At 38.8% G+C, this 17,721-nt stretch overlaps 1 protein-coding gene across 1 annotated transcript in view; it reads left to right on the top strand.

Moving 5' to 3' along the window:
• TCTN1 (tectonic family member 1) overlaps positions 1-17,721 on the top strand; it is a 1,166,238-nt gene that overhangs the window by 1,103,222 nt on the left and 45,295 nt on the right. Inside the window, exon 14 of the mRNA XM_044068635.1 lies at positions 14,962-15,090. Coding sequence (XP_043924570.1) covers positions 14,962-15,090 — 129 coding nt within the window. The remainder of the gene's footprint in view (positions 1-14,961; positions 15,091-17,721) is intronic.

Raw genomic sequence — 17,721 nt, 5'->3', positions numbered from 1 at the left:
GGCGGTCCCGCAGTCGGCCAGAGTTCCAAAGTCTTGGTCCGGCGTCAGTTACTGTCGCTTCTTACCTGACGTCAGGGGTATATAAGATGCAGCCAATGCCATTTTCTTCAGGTTTTTCTTGCCCCAGATGTCAGGTGCTCCCAAATAGGTAGGCAATACATATTGCTAATAAAACATACAATAAAGGTAAAAACAAAACCTTCAGTTACCAGCAAATACACCACATAGGTAGTATAGGGTTGAAAGGTATAGATAAGTCCCAGCTAAGAAAGAGGGGATGGCGGGTGGGTAACCTGGACTGCAGCAGTGAATACACTCGAACATCTACATTTATGGTAAGTACAAAACTGTACTTTCTGGGACTCCATGCATGAAGGCCTGGAAGACAGATACATTTTCTTTTCTTTTCCTTGGACAGCAATATTCCTTAATTCTTTTCCACCCTTTTAACTAATATCTAGGGCATTCGGAAGATTCAGGACTCCCCAAACAAAGATCCTTATAGTGACTGTCTTCTGGCCCAGGCAACACTGGTTCTCCCTTCTTTTGGAAATGGCCAGGGGCAGTTACCACAGGCTTTCTCACAGACTGGATATACTGAAACAACTACAACTGACTGCTTGGATAATAGAATTTTAATACCTTTTAGGCACTTTTTTCTGAGGATGTACAACAGGTATTGATGGAGGCAACAAAGCTTGCTACAAGAAACTCATATATTAATTAATTAGTGGAAAATATTTTCTAGGTGGTACCAAGAAAAGAATGAGCACCCACTTAGGGCTAATGTTTATCTAGTTCTACAGTGTTTGTATGAGTTATCATTCTATGACCTGTCTAACTCATCAATCAAGTTTCATTTGTCAGCCACTTCAGCATATCTGCCCATCTACCCCCCCCCCCTTTCAGTGTTATCTCATGTGAAAATATTTTTGAAATGGGTGCTACATAAGAAGCCTCCAAGAAAACAAGTGGGTCCTCCTTAGGATCTTAAATTTGTGTTAGAAAAACTAACTCTTGCTTCACCTGAACCAGCTCATCAGGCTGACTTGAAGTTCCTGACATGAAAAACAGTATTATTAATTGCTCTGGCCTCTGTAAGAAGAGTTACAAGCTCTTGTGGTGGGTCAGCCTTATCTTATTTTCCACAAAGATAGGGTTTCATTAAGAATAAATCCTTAATTTATGCCTAAAGTGATGTCTGAGTTTACCTTAAGCCAAGCAGTACATCTCCCTGACTTCTTTCCAGAACATAAAAAAAACTAAAGGGACTAAAAACATTTTAACTGCTTGTATCTTACTGTCCATATCCATAAATCAGAGCTTCCATTTTTCTCAGTTTTTGTATTATCTTTTGTTTAGTATATTCCCACATATCCTTAGCTGCCACACCAGAATCCTTTTTAATCCATACAGTGCTGAATAAAAGACGATAAAAAAATGAGGGAGAAAGGATTCTCCATACACTGGATGTCCACAGACAACCTGGGTACAATCTTGACAGAACAATATAATTTATATAACTTCTGATCAGTTTTTCATTTCTTAGGAAGGTAAGAAAAAAGAACAATCTGTGTCAAAACAGGCTATTTCAAAATGCTTCTCTCATGATATTACCATTTGTTACACCTGCCACAACAAAGCTATTCCAGACAGAGTCAAGGTGTATTCTAGAAACAGCAACTTGGTCCTCTGTGCAGTTTTGCAAGGCACTATAAACTAGATTCCTTCTACAGGTCTAGGACAGGCTTTGCTAGGACCATTGTCCAGGGGCTTCTGGACCTTCATTCTTTCCCTCCCCAGCTATATTAAGTTATAGTAATCTGACTACATAGCTAAGGCTTCTGCAACAGTGATACTAATGAATGAACATAGTATAGTTGTGTAAGCTAAGGGTACTGCAACAGTGATCCTAATGATGAACATAGTACAGTTGTAAAAGTAAACTGACCATAACAGTGGATGTTCAAATGGTCATTTCTGTAGTATGTGCTCCCTCCCTCCATCTCCCTTACTTTTGCATGTTTTGTATGTTAGGATGTGGACATTTAGTATTGTATTCCTAGCTTTGTCCTCTCAGGGCGTTAAACTCCCTCTGTCTGTTGGTGTGAAAGCTCTGAAATGCTTGGCATCCAGATTTCTCATTTAGTCAACACAGTTTGAGCTGTCTAATGGTTTGGGGGAATGGAAGGTACCTTGAATGCTTTGAAAGCTGTCTGTTATATTCTTAGTGGAATATAACCTGTATAGATTAGGTTACTGCATCAGTGATCATTTGAACATCTAATGTTAGTGTACATTTACTTGCACAACTGTACTTTATTCTGAGTTGTAGCGATCTTGAAGTTGGTACACATAGCAGTGTAGTAGAGTAAACTGATTTTTACTGCTTTAGCTAGAATTTGTAAAGTGTTGCAGTTAAAACACAAAATCCAAGAGCCTCCAAACCCAAAACAAATCTAAGGCAGAAGGTCACGAGCAGCAACTGTTTTATTTGGTAAAAAACACTTAAAGACAAACCCAAAAAAATTCATATATATTAAGCGCTTCTGTCCCTTATTGGAACTTCATCAGAATATAAAAACAGTTACGTTACAAAACTTTTATACACACATCCATAAGCAATGACAATTCCTTTGATGTTTCAAGAGGGACTGTCTCCAACCATTCTTAGGCAAAGTAGTATCACAATGCCATCTAATGTTTGGAAGATTTAAGTACACTTCATCTTCATAATCAATATGATTTTAACTTCTCATTTTAATGTGATTTATTTTTTTATCTAAGATTTTTCACAGAAACTAATATGTACAAAAACATAATCTGTTCAATACAAAAAGTTTACAATTTTTTTAGCTGGCTCGCAAGATTACACACTGTCAAGATGAAGTACACTTAAATCGTCCGAACACTAGATGGCATTGTGATGCTACTTTGCCTAAGAATGGTTAGAGACGCTCCCTCTTGAAACATCAAAGGAATTTTTGTCATTGCTCATAGATGTGTGCATAAAACTTTTGTAACTTAACTGTTTTTATATTCTGATGAAGTTCCAATAAGGGACGAAAGTGCTTAATCTATATAATTTTTTTGTTTTGTTTTTAAGTGGTTTTACCAAATAAACAGTTGCTGCTCAAGACCTTCTGCATTGAATTTAAGTGTTGCAGTTAGGGATATCACTTTTCTGTCATGCAGCCATATTAATGATTATGTATTTTATTGAAGTTTTTTCAAGACATACTTGTTAAGTGGACAATATATACGTTTTCAAGACCACAGTTCTAACACACAGCATAGACATTAGCTCTCCCACTTTTGGTAGTGAATGTCTTTATGTTGTAGCAGTTTGATTAATAGTTCTGAAGCACAAATTGAATTGTCTCATTTTTAATACTGGTAAATGAGGTGCAGCTCATACTCTGTTCTTGGAGTGATAATCAAATTTTTGTGTTTGTAATCTTCCTAACTCCTTATCAGCTGTTTTTTCATTGAGAATGACTGGGACCAGCTCTTAAAAACAACTTTGAAAAAATATTTGAATTCATTAGAGTGGCAGCTTTCATACTACTTGTTGTATTTAGTTCCTCTTTATTGCTTTCTTTCTTCCTTTCTTTTTTTTTTTTTTTTGTATTTAGTTAGTCTTGAAATAATTCCAGCAATTGCCTTTATCTAATATGACAGCTTTTATCTGTTTCCATTTTAAAAAAATGCCTTTTCATTGGAAGCAGAAGAAAAGCTCAATTTCCTTGGTCACAAGCATTTGTTCCCCCAACATTTCTAAGTAGTAGTCTGCAGTGAATTTTTAAAATCTATCAACTTGTTACATTCCCAAAATCCATGTTTCCAATTACCTCTCTGTTTCCCATCACACCTCCAGTATTTGCTGTATACCTTAGTAAAAAGTCTCTGGAGTCTGCTTGGGGTATAAAAATAACTGTGCAAACAATTCCATGCAAATGTGGGTAACATATGGCTGTCATACACAAAACCAACCTTCCGAAGAGGTAAAACTGAATAGAAACAAAACACATGAAGGAACACAGCGGATAGACTGCAAAAATGTAATACTTACTTTAATACTTACTGAATTTCTAACATATGGCTGTCCTCACATAGTTTCTTTGTAACTTGTCTTTCCAGTCACCTTTCCCAATCTTTTCTAATCTTTTCTGATTGATTCTTGTTGTTATCATGCAATATTTTATGTCATACTAATTATCCCTTGTTTAACAGCGGATTCTGTACTAGACTCAACTAAAAACTCTACCAGAGCTGGTATTTCACTTAGCATGCCCCTGTCTGTTTTTCTTTGCCTGTATTCTGTTTTCAGTCCTTGGTGGGGAAGGTAGTCTCTAATCTGCAGTAAAACGTTCTGCTTGATCTCATTTCACTGTATTAACCTTCCCCTCCCTAGTCATATGATACCAATACCTTGGTTGCTGTGTAATTTTCTCCAATAAATTACATCCCCCAGGCCCATTTTCTACACCCCTACTTGTAGTCATCCCTATTTTTAAAATTTCCTTTCTCCATTCCCATGTAGGCTTAGATTTTGGAATGCTTTCTGCTACCTTATGAATTTAACATTCTGTATGATTGCTGTTATTCTCTTTGAAATCCTGTAAACAAAATCCTGCTTTCTCTCATTATCTCTTGAATCCCCCATTTCATCATTCCTTTCTACTTTAATTTATAACCTTCTACTTAAGTTATGTATAGGAGCCTTAACTGCATAGCTCTAAAGTATCCCTTCAAATCAGTTAATCCTCACCCACCTGGTTCTAAGGAAAGAATCAACCTATCCCATTTAACTCTTGCCTCTTCCCCTCCTAAATACATTTTCAACTCTTCTTTGGTTGATGAAAACATGTCTGACCTGTACTTAAAACTAAAGGGACTAAAAACGGTTTCACTGCTTCTATCTTACTCTCCATATTCATAACTAAGAGCTTCCAGCTTCTCAATTTTGTGTTATCTTTTACTTAGTCTTTCCACTGGGAGGCTGTCGTTATAGCCTTTTGCAGGCTCCAAGGAATTCACATTTATCCTTACCTAGATGATTGTCTTCTTCAAGCTATTTCCAGTTCAGAGATACTAAAGCCTTTGGAGTTCTCTATGAATCGTTTTTTTGTTTGTTTGTTTTTTTTCAAAAAGAAACATTGTTATTGAATTACCACTTATGACGCAGGTAATCATACATTTATGTAAATAAAAGCAAACCATATTGATATTTTTTTAGCTGCAAACACTATACATCACATAAAATCTTCTATACAGTCATTGCCCATCAAACATTACATAGCCTATACAGTCATTGCCCATCAAACATTACATAGCTTATTCAATTCCTGCCTTCCCTTAAACCTCATTCCTCCCCAAAACATTATTCTGCATGTATTGTTCCCACAATTCCCATTTTTATGTAATTTGCTCCTTCCCTTTTTTAAACATCCCACTTCCAGTTCTTTTATTTCTGTCACTATATTTGCTACTTCTCATAAAGTTGGTTTAGACTTTAATTTCCATTTTCTAGTAATTACTTTTTTTGGCAGAAACCATAATTAGACTCAGCAAGGCATTACTATGTCTAGGCAATTCCAATTCTGTAGCATAGCTTAAAAAATCATTTCCTTAGTTACACCAATTTATTTACCCTGTATCTTTGACAAAGCAGTCTACAGGGAAATGTTAAAGTCTGACAACTCTTTAGACTCCCAGAAAATATGTTCCCAGTTACTTCTTTCCTCCCCATTACACCTCCAACATTTGCTGGCTATGTGAGGAAAATTCTTTAGAGTTTGTTTGGGGTATAAAAATACCTATGTAAAGACTTCTAAGCAAAGATTCTAAATCTTATAGACTTTGTTGCATGTTTGGGAGACATATCCCTCATTGTTTCTTTGTGAATTGCTTACCCAGTCTCTCTTCCCAATCCTTTCTAACCTCCTCTGATTGATTCTTATAGTTATCATGCAATATTTTATATGCTCTACTAATTATTCCTTTTTTAATGGCAGCTTCTATTCTAGATTCTACTAAAAACTCTACCAGTGCTGGTCTTTCATTTAGGATCCCTATTTCGTTCTTTTGCGTATACTCTGATATCGATCCTTGATAGGGAAGATTATCTCTAACCTGCAGTCCAAATAAATTCTTGGCATCTTCCCATTCTGTTACCTTTCCCTCTCTAGTTATTTGCTCCCAATACCTTGGCTTCTTTGCCAGTTTTCTCTAATAAATTCTAAACCCCTCTTGCCTATTGTCTGTATCCCTAATTGCAGTCATCCCTAACAGCAGAATCTCCTTTCTCCAGTCTCGTGTTGGCTTCATTCTTAGAATGCTTTTTTTTTTTTTTTTTTTTTTTTTTTTTTTTTTTTTTTTTTTTATGAATATAATATTCTGTATAATTATTATTCTCCTTAAAGGTCTGCATCTAAAATCCCAGTCTCTCCTTATTTCTTGAGCTTCCCCTCCTGTTTCATCATCATCCCTTTCCACGTTTAATTATAGTTTTCTGCTTGTGCTATGCATAGGAACCTTAACTGTGTTGCTCTAAAATGCCCCTTCAAATCGGGTAACCCAATCTGCCTTGTTCTATTGAAAGAATCAGCCTATCCCACTTGATTCTTGCCACATTAACCTACCAGATAAAATCCTTCAGCTCTTTATTAATTGCTATCCACAACTTCTCCTCTGGTTGATAAAAGTATGCCTGACCTGTGTATAAGATTAAAGGGACTAAAACATTTTAACTGCTTGTATCTTACTATTAATATCCATATAACAGAGCTTCCATTTTCTCAGTTTTTGTATTATCTTTTGTTTAGTCTCTTTCCATATATCCGTAGCTACTACAACAGAATAATTTTTTATCCATACTCATAAATGCTTCTTTTTATCGTGTTCCCATAAATATGGATACTGCTGAACCAATTTGTGTTTGGGTACATAATTTACTATTATTGCCTTTGTTTTAGCTTCATTAATTTTGTATCCTAAAAAGATTTAAAAATATCTCAAAGTATTCCACAACAATGTAATGTCCCTTTCTCATTTTGTTAGGTATAAAATAATATCATCTGCAAATAAAGATATTTTTTCTTGACTACCATACCAGTTTTATCCTTGAATTTCTGAGTCCCTTATTTTCTTTGCCAGTGGTTCGAAATATAATGCAAATAACAAAGGAGAGACAGGACACCCCTGCCTGATTCCTCTGCTCAAACAGAAATTATCAGAGAGGACCCCACCCACTTTAATTTTCAACTCCAATCCCTAATATATCCTCCTAATCAACCTTATAATTTTATCAGGGAATGCAAATGTTTCCATTGCCATGTTCATAAAGTCCCAGCTTACTCTGTCAAATGCTTTCTCTGCATCAAGACCCTCCAACAACAGTGGTATTTTCTTACATCAGTGTTCTTTTAATGCTGTCAAATGTTTGCCTCCTCTCCACAAAACCAGATTGATACATATTTATCAAGTTTGGCATCACTTTTGCCATTCTTTTAGCCATTATAGACATAAACACTTTATAATCATGGTTTAGCATTGAAATGGGCGTGTATGAAACTGGATCTGATAGATCTTTACCCTCTTTAGGTAGTATAGCCTTTCTTCCAGGATGTTGGTACTTCTCCTCCTCTTAAAATACTGTTAAATAAAGCCTTCCAGATCTTTATCAATTTATTAGCTCACAACTTCCAAACTTCCACAGGAATACCATATATTCTTGGAAACTTACCTGTAGATTGGTTATGCATCCCCATTTTTATCTCATCTCCTCCTATCCTGTTAGTAATTGAGCCTCATCTATCTCTAATTTTGGCATATTTAATTCTTCCATAAGCATTTCCATTTGTACCTTTTCTTGATTTCCATATTTCTTTGCTTTGTACAGACTTTCATAGAATTTCCAAAATATTTCTATTACTTCTATATGAGCTCTTATTTTCCTTATTATAGGCCCCCTAAGCTTGGTGACAGCCCTTTCTACTTTGCCTGAGTTGTTGTACTAAAAGTTTTTGTGCTCTAGAGTTATTTATCAAAAAACAGTTGCATAACAGCAATCTTTCTAAACTCATGCATATTATCAAGGTAATCCCTAATTTTCTGTTTAGCATTCTGCAGTTGCTTTTCCTCTTGTTTTGTGGGATTTCCCATACTTTGCAAAACCTTCACATTTGTCAGTCACTCTAATAATGGTTCTTGTTACTTCTTAAGCATATCTTCTTTTGTTTTATTTCCACCCTATTTTTAACTCCACTTTAATTTTATCCCACCCAGTAGCTATAGTTCAGAAGATATTTCTCTTCTGTAATAGTGCCTGAATAATTTCCACTGCCCATTCCTTAAATTCCTCTATTTTCAAAAGGTAGGCGAGAAAGCATCAGTGTCTCATTTTTATTTCATTACCCTGTGTTTTTATTTTAGTTATTATTAGAGCATGATCTGAAATAGTTATTGGGTGTGTATCAAGACATTCAGTTAAATGCACATATTCCTGTGAAATGGTACATTCTTTCTAGCTTAGCCCAGTTTTTGTATGTTGGGGAATAATATGTAAATTCGCTCCGAACTCCTAGTACTGAATTCACACCTTCCACACCAAATATTTTCATACATTTCTTCAAAAATCTACCCTCCTTTGTTATATTTTCCCTTCTGGGCCTCCAAACACATCTTCACTGTTGCAGATTAAATTCCAGTCCCCACCTATAAGTAATATTCCTTGCTGAAAGCTGATTATTTCTCCTAGAATTTTCCAAAGCTCCATTATAGCAGTTTTCAATAGAATATAAAAACAAGCCACTATAATCCTCCTCCCTTGCAAGTAGCCCCATAGTACTATAAATCTACCATTATTATCTTTGTATCCTCTTTTATCACTATTGGAGCTCCTCCTGTAATTAATATAAGTACTTCTCTTTTCCTTTGTGCCAGGTATTTCACTGAATAACCATCATGAAAACATTTCTTTATCAGATTCACATGTTCAGTTCTTTCCAGGTGTGTCTCCTGTAGCATAGCTATTTGCACTCTACATTTTTAATGTAGTTCACTACTCTTTCTTTTTTTGTATTTATCTGAGACAATTGACATATAAAGACTTTATAGAAAGCATCACTTTCTTGAAAAGTTATTATTCCCACCTTTTATGCATGACAGTTTTTTGTTAACGGTCAAGTTTCAGTTTTTGTGTTACATGCATATACTCTTTTGGCAGGTAAATATTTTAAGCAGTTGTTTCTTGTCCTGTCCATTTGAGCCTATGTCACATCTTACAAAACTTTCTGTTTTATTGAAAGCCCTCAAAAAAAAAGCATCCCAATACCCCCCTACAACCTATTAACTTAATAATAACACACAAGATTTACCCTCTTAATAGGTACAAATGTTCCAAACTGACAGCTGCACACACAGACTTGAGATAACTTAAAAGAAAGATTATCTACACTAAGATGCATGGTACAGAATGTGCTTGTACTATGTGCTGTCTGGCTTTGTCTATCTTTATAGCTCTCTCAGCTGGGAAAAGACTTGAATGCTTTCAGAAAACAGGATTTAAGCAGTGCGAGGATTGTGGCAGAAAGATGCCCAATTCTAATGGGCATCTTTCATGCGTTTATTGTTTAGGTGTCCCTCATTTGGCGATACAACCGCCATGTGAACTCTGCAAGGGTTTCAGTGGCTCACACCCATGCAGAGAGACGAAACAAACTTATTCTCAAGTGGCTGCTAAAATGTCCTTTTAGTGAAGCTTTGTCTGAGGTGGAGACATCTAAGTCTCCCAGAAAAGAGTTTAAGAAAAGGAGTCATTCGGTACCTTCATCCCCTAAGGTACATGAAGTTAAAACAACTAAGTCTCAAGTTTCGACTCATCCTTCGGAACTGAAGCCTAAAATAGCTAAATCTGCACTTACTCCTGCTCCAGCAGCAAAATCTGTTACATCACCCATGGTGCCAACCATTATTGAAGTTACCAAAACTCCTACAGCGCGGCCTTCTCATTGGTACCAATGATCTCCCTGGCACCAACAATAGTCTGTCCAAATAGCTGTTTCATCTTCCCCTGCCAAGCAAATTGCTGGTCATCAGACCATGGTGTTGAAGGTCAAGAGTATATAGACCCCATTTTGGGTCAACAGTTAAGTCCCTTTCTTGATAGGCCAGAATTGCCTCGGGGATGTCCATCCATTCCACCAGGAGCCTTTCAGAGCTAGATGTAGTCAGGTTGGTAGATCAGCTCTTGGCAGCCAGAGGTCTTCCTGCTCCCCCTTGGACCTCTCTCCTATCCAGAGCCAAGGTTTACTATTCCAGGACACCCACTTATCTTCCTCCTTCAATATCTCCCCAGGTCCTGGAGCCCATTGCTTTGACGTTCCTGGTGCAAACTACTTCGGTACTGATGGTGGACCTCACCTTGGTTCCGAAACCAACTCTGTGGTCTGTGGCTCCATCAGAACCAACTCACCCACAGGACCGTGATTTGCCATGCCGGCTCTGGGATCCCTGGATTGGCTCTGATTTTCTTCATGACACAGTCTACAGTTCCTGGTACCCTGACAGTTACAAGTTCTTTTGCAGCTCCTACTCTGGGAGAGGACTTGTCAGAGCGGGGTATGACCCCAGTTCTGATGTTGTCTTTCTCAGTTCTGGGCTCCCATCCCTCTTCAGGTGGGCCTGCCTTCCAGATTATGGAGAGAGCTCTAGCCACAGCAGGCTCACAGTTGGTACCTTCAGCATCAGCGTGCCATATTTTTGTTCCTTCTGGTTCGCAGCTGACACAATCTGCTACTCTGCGACAGTGGGCACAAGCAAGATACCCTAGGGCAGGGTCCCCTCTCTTCAGAGTCCTCCACAGACCTTCCCCCTGAGGAGCCACCCTGTAAGAGAATGTGCAAGAGGAAGCACCTGGATTATCCAGAAGAATCAGTCACAGAGGAAACAGATTATGATGAAGAGGAAGGGTCCCCATAGTCACCCCCTGAAGATGTCTCCTTTGGAGACGTCCTTGAGATACTAAAACAGAGGGGTGATTGGAAGCCCTCAAACCCATCCTCTGAGGAATCTGTTTTCTTTCAGGCTTTTCATGCATGGCCTTCTACTTCTTGGGTGACCCTGCTTGCCGATGAACTGATCAGACTCATTGTGCAGAGTGTGTGGAAGGCTCCTGATACCGTAGAGCCAATTCTCTGGAGACCAGACAAATTTCTTTCTGCGCCTGAGGATCAGCCCCACTCGTTGAAGGGTCTACAAGTGGATGCCATGGTGGTGGTGGCTGCCCCAAAAAAGGAACTCGCAGGGGAGAGTCCAGCTGTCCATCTTCCAAACCGGGAATCCTGGACGATGGACAGATTCGGGAAGTGGGTTTTGCTTCAACGACCTTCGCCATATGGTCCTTGAAATTTTTGGCACACTTCTCGCAACTCCAAAGGGATCTGATAACTGAGCTCTCAGAGACCTTAGTGGGAGCAGTGTCTGACAAGTTCCAGGGTAAGGTTGCTTCCCAGCTTGCCACCCTAGAGTCAATCTCCAACTCGTCCATGTGGCTTATTGCACATACAGCCGAAGGGATGTCAACAGCAGCCGATACAGGCGTTGCCATTAGGCGTCACACCTGGATGTGCTTATCTGACTTTGCAGACCCCTTCAAGTCTCCCTTTATCAGCGCTGCTGTTGATCCTACTTCATTGTTTGGCCCAAAGGTCAGAGACACATTAGCCAGGTGTGACAAGGATGGAAGGACCCTTTCCAACATGATTGCAGACAAACTGAACAGATGTACTCTCCTGCCTCATGAGTGGTCTCTAAATTCTAGTGTAGTGTTGAATATCTTTTGTCGATGGGGTCAGCCTTGCTGTGATCTGTTCACCTCTCCCATAAACCATAAATGCAGCAGCTACTTTGCTCTAGTGCCCCCTTGAGGGAGTCCCCGAGAGATGATCTTCTCCACGATTGGCCCCCGAGACTGCTATATACCTTTCCACCAATCTTTCTAATTCCCCAATTTCTGAGGAAAGCCCAAAGGTTGAGATGCAAAGTGATTCTCATTGTACCTTATTGGCCCCGTCAAATCTGGTTTCCCTTTTACTGGCCTCATGTAGTTCACCGTCCGTGGATTCTAGATCCAACTCCAGACCTATTATCTCATCAGCAGGACCTGATCCATCCCAACCTACAAAATCTCAAGCTGACGGCTTGGTTTCTCCACTTCCAGTAATTGCCAGGTGAAATAATTTATCTTCCCCAGTACAAAAGATACTTATGGTATCTCATAAACCATCCACCAGAAAACTTTATCTTAGTAAATGGAAGAGATTTGTTTTTTGATCTGATGAAAACAGTATTGATCCTTTCTCAGCCTTGATAAGGTCTTGGAATACTTAACCACCTTATTTCAGTTAGGTGCCTCTTCTTCTACCATTAGAGTTCATTTAGTTGCCATTTCAAATTTCCATAAAGGATTCGATGATCATTCTTTGATGTCTCACAGTCTTTGCAAAACATTTCTCAAGGGCGCTTTACATTTGAAACCACCTTTCAAAGAGCCCATTGCATCTTGAAATTTAACGTAGGTCTTACAATGTTTGGTCCATCAGGCTTTCAATCCAGCAGCCACCTGTGATATCAAGTTTTTATCATGGAAGTCTCTATTCCTGATGGTCATCACTTCAGCCAGGAGAATCTCGGTGTTGCAGGTTGTGTGTGTAAAACATATATCATTTTTCACAAACAAAGAGTATCACTCAGAACTAATCCTTCCTTTCTACCTAAAGTAGTGTCAGATTCCATTATCAGTCAGACCATAGATTTACCAGTCTTCTTTCCAAATTTCTTAAACAAGGGAGAATATTGCTTACATTTGTTGGACGTAAACAGACAATTATGCTTTTATTTGGATAGAACAAAATCCTTTAGAAAATCGGATCGACTGTTTCTATCCTTTTCAGGTACTAGACTGAGCAAACCAGTTTCAAAAGTTACTCTGTCAAAATGGTTGAGAGATTGCATTACCTTTGTTTTAGCCAAAATAAGCTAGACTTATCATCAAAAATTAGGGCTCATTCTACTAGATCTGTTTCCACTTCAGTAGCCTTTCATTCCAGAGCTTCTATGGAGGACATGTATGCAGCCGCAACTTGGGCTACACCCATACCTTTATCACTCATTACAAATTGGATACAGTCTCCAGGGAAAGAGCATCCCTTGGGTGTATGGTGCTCAAGAATATCCTTCCCTAGGGCCTCCCAGGGTCTAAAGTAGATAGGGACTCTGTCCCAATAGTCAAGAATGAATGAGATTGACAACATCTGATAAAGAAGTTATATTCTTGCCATAACATTCCATCTGTGTTGTTAATCTTCATTCTTCTTGACATCCCACCCTCCTACCCCCTCCAAAAGACTCCTGGAGGTTCAGAACCCTAGTCCTGGGGTTCTAGTAGGTTTGTTGCTCAGACAAAGTTTCCACGATTTTCTACTTTATGGGCAAAACTCAATTTGAGGTGAAGGGAAGAGGAGCAGTATGGGTAGCCTTGGCTTGAGAGCATTTGGCTGTCCCTAGCTTGCTATAACGGCCGAGTAGATATATATACCAACTCCGAGACCGCACTACAGTGGGCAAAAGGGCAGAAGGAGAAGTGTTGGCCAACTAATTACTTTCCTGTTCACTGAAATAAACGTTTGCAGAAAGAACATTCGATGGTTATGGTTTGATGTTTAGCCGTTCGGTTAAACATACACCCAGTTAAACTATTGCCCTTTTCACTGTTCCCTCTTTTTTATCTAAAGTAATCATCCAGAGAGAGATGCTGTGATTATCACTTTCCAAGCCAAATCATGTTACACAAATCCTGCATTTCCCCATAAATTGTTCTAATTTAAGACCTTGTCAAAAGATATGTAGAAAATCCCCTATAAAAGCAGTATGACATATCCAGAAAATGGATGTAACACAGTAGTACATTCTAGGGAGTATTGCTGGAGTAAAACATACTTAAAGAGACATTTCCAACCTACAAATACCTACATTTCTTTGCTTTTGTAGGATGTTTGGAGGATGAGAACTGGGTTAATTCCCAATGTGCATGTTTCTGGTCAGAGACTCCTGAAATGGATAGTCTTGTGTTCAGCAGCATCATCTCTTAAGAAGGGTCCCATCCCCACCGACAGAAAAGGAACCCAGAGCAGTGGACCAACTCATAACACGTGTTCATCCATCCATTTTTTGTATCAGGCACTGTGCAGTCAGTTACCTAGCCATTCTGGTGGATTTTCATAGTTATTTCTGTGATGAAATGCACCAAACCTGCAACCAGTTGCCTGATGGATAAGTCAAAACACCGGCATAGAGGTTTGCTAGGTCTGCAAAGGGTGCATAGAAAAGTAAGTAATTCATTCTTATTTAATTTGCACAAAAGTATACCAGAAAAGCAAACTGAAGCTGCTAGTTTGGCTGCTTGTTGTAATGTAAGTAGAAATGTTTCTTTTGTACATAGAATTTAACAAGATAGGTTGGAGTTTTTAATACACTGATTTCCTTGCACTGTATCAAGCTGCAGTGCTTAGATTAGTGTTGCAAACATCATGCTTACTTTATACATATTTCACCATTTCTAAACTTAGTCTAAAATGGGTACATTTTCTAATAATGATGACAGTCATGTTATGGTAGAACTTGTGAAAAAATAATTTTAATGTTTTCTTAAGATGTTGACTAGCTGCCTCAATGTGGTCTAGTGGACTGTAGATTGTTCATTACAGTAAGGATTTTTCATGCTGTTTTTGAAAGTTTTGTACCTGAAAGTATCATTTTTGCTTTCAAAATGTTCTTTTTTCTATCTCCCTAATGTATTGCCAGCTGGAAACGTTATTTCAAGAAGATTTAATGGTGTTGAGATTACAAATGAGTATTTGTTCATGCGCACATAACTTAACTTGTATTTCTTCTTTCAAGGATAACAACTGTCAACTACCTGTTTCTCTGGATATTGTAGTGAAATGGACTAAATATGGATCACTGATGAACCCTCAGGCTAAAATACAGAATGTCACAGAAAATATAATTACAGTTCCATTCTCTCGGGTATGTGTATAAGTTTCACAGGAAAATTAATAATGTAATGATAAAAACACAAAGCAAAATGCAGAGCTCATGTGGAATAACCAGTTGAAATGAATAGGTAAAATTTAAAAGAAAAATCAAATGAAAGACAAGATTTCCAGCTTTATTCAGTATGTTAGGGACAAATATATTGACTTATCAGCAGATGTCAATACTATACAACTGTGTATAAACAAAATTTGCTGAAACAGACTACAGAAATGTGCACTGTCAGCAGAGAAGTATAACTCACTTTCCATGATGGAAGCTAATTTCAGTTTACGACAACAGTAAGCATTGAGTAACAGCTGACTTTCTTATAGGGACAATTGCTGGGCATGCACAATGCCAGAAAGAAGTCAAGGGTAGCAAAGCACTTGTGCACCACAGTTTGACACCCGAAGAGTTATCTGGTCCCATGATATAAAATGATGAAGCACTGACTGCATCCAGGTTACCAATGCTCGATTAGTGGTATGAGCATTTGAGAGGATTTGGTGGAGGAGAATGGACTTAAGTAGGCGATGCTAGCTCATCAGTCTTGGGGGGGGGGCTTTGCTTGCGTCACTGGTGACATCCATTTGTGGGCTGGAGATTGCCTATGAAAGAAGCAGTATACACTCAAGCTTCTAGCAACACATGCACACCTCTGAGCTGAAGGATGTAAGTGTGAGTGGAAGCGTGCACATCTCTCTCTCTCCTAGTCACCTATAATGAGTTGATGAGCTATTTGCTGGGAGGGAAGGGTAGGCTATCCCACAGGACTTGCAAGCTGAACTACTCCCTATCACCTGACTCCTGCCAAAGGTAGGTGTGGATAGGCTGATTAGCTTCCAGGGAAAAAAAGAATGGGCTTGTGGGGTGCTCACCTAGCTCAGGGATGCCTGGTTCCTGTCCTAACAGGATCTTTTCTGGTGCCAAACAAAGAAAGAAGAAACATTGGAGACCTGCCCTACACCTTTCTCCTCTAGCCTCCCATACTATGGGCCAAGACAGCTCTAAAGGTTTGGTGCTCTAACCACTGACTTTACACCACACTCCTCAAACTGTTCAGTGGTTATAGCATGTTAGAAGGTGCCATTAAGCTTTAGAAGCTGGCCGATTGTCATATCCTAAGCAGGATGTAGCCCATAATGCTTAGGCTACTGCAACTGTGATCTATTCAAACGTCTACTGTAATAGTAAGTTTACTTACACAGCTGTACGTTCATTGTTTTCAAGCAATCTCTCTAGGTCCCCCTCCCCACATGTATTTTCCATCACATTATCCAGTACTAAAAAGCAAAAATGTCAAAACTGGGAACAATTGGCCTCAGAACCAAACTCCACTACATCTGTGTAGTACAAGTTTCTGTTTTTGCACCTACATTAGAGTATGCAAGTGCTGATTTAAGTTCTCTTCAGTATCCTCTGGTGGATTTCTGCATTCTGAACTGGTTTAGTAAGTTATCTCCTGGTGATGGATGCAGCTATTGCTGTGGATGAAATTTGATACTGGTTACAAGGGCAGTATGTTTGATTTATCTGTGTTCTGTGGTTTGTTCTTTACACTCAGGGTGTCTGCTGATATCATAGCTCTACTCTGCTGGGATGTGACTACACCGAGCCATCTGAAGATACCTCGTTAGACTTGACCTCAGAACCAAACCCCACTATATCAGCAAAGTGCTGCTTACTTTGTTGAAAATGTATGCATTGTTGGGAACTATTGCAAATGTCACCTCTGACACTTATTAGGCACTACACAAAGAGGGCAACAGTATTGATGTGGGCACACCCACACACTCCCGCAGATGACCGAAAGCAGCTGTAGGAGCACAGTTGTGTGCACCTAAGAACACTTACAGACAGCCATATCACGCAGGGTTCATTTCCATCTTTCTGTAAGCATGTTGTTTATTTTCTGTTTCACTGCCTTTGCCACCTATGGGTAGGGTTACCACCTGTCCCACTTTGCGAGGGACAGTCCCTCTTTGGGCAGTTATGTCCTGAGATTTTAGGACAAAATTATTTCCTATATTTTATCTAATAGTTGCATAAAACAGTTATTCTGTATCTAAAATACCTAAATGTTATAAGAAACAGAATAAGTAACTAAAATGCTACAAGAATAAGCTTTTATTTAGGCAAAAAATTTAAGTTCTAACTTTTGTACTGACCGTGGGTATGTGGCGGCCTGTAAAATCTGATGTTTGTACCAAAAATGTCCCACTTTGCCCATTTGAAAAGGTGGCAACCCTACCTATGGGCATTCTGTGCCAAAGTGTAATCCTTGCTGCAGTCTGTAAATTTGTAATAAATATGCGATTGTGGCATCCAATCCAATTTACAGATACTGTCTTCAGAAAAACATTACTAACTGCATTTGCACTCATTATCTGTTGCCTGCAGCAGGCAATCAGAGCCTGAGTCCACTGGTAGTGGCAGCACAGACTACTAATTATCTCACCACTATGCTAAGTGTTGTGGCAGCACCCGAACCAAGTTGGTAGCCACTACTTCACGTGCACATTAGCCTTTTGCTATACTTTTACTGACCTTTGTTCATTGTATGTATAATTGCAACTCTGGTGTTTAGACTCATTGTTCATCCTAGTGCTCTAGTATATATAT

The sequence above is a fragment of the Protopterus annectens genome, chromosome 4.part0 (assembly GCF_019279795.1).
Source record: "Protopterus annectens isolate FY-2018-M chromosome 4.part0, PAN1.0, whole genome shotgun sequence".
Classification (NCBI taxonomy): domain Eukaryota; kingdom Metazoa; phylum Chordata; order Ceratodontiformes; family Protopteridae; genus Protopterus; species Protopterus annectens.
The sequence above is the reverse complement of the archived record's forward strand: the minus strand, read 5'-3'. Positions and strand labels throughout refer to the sequence as shown.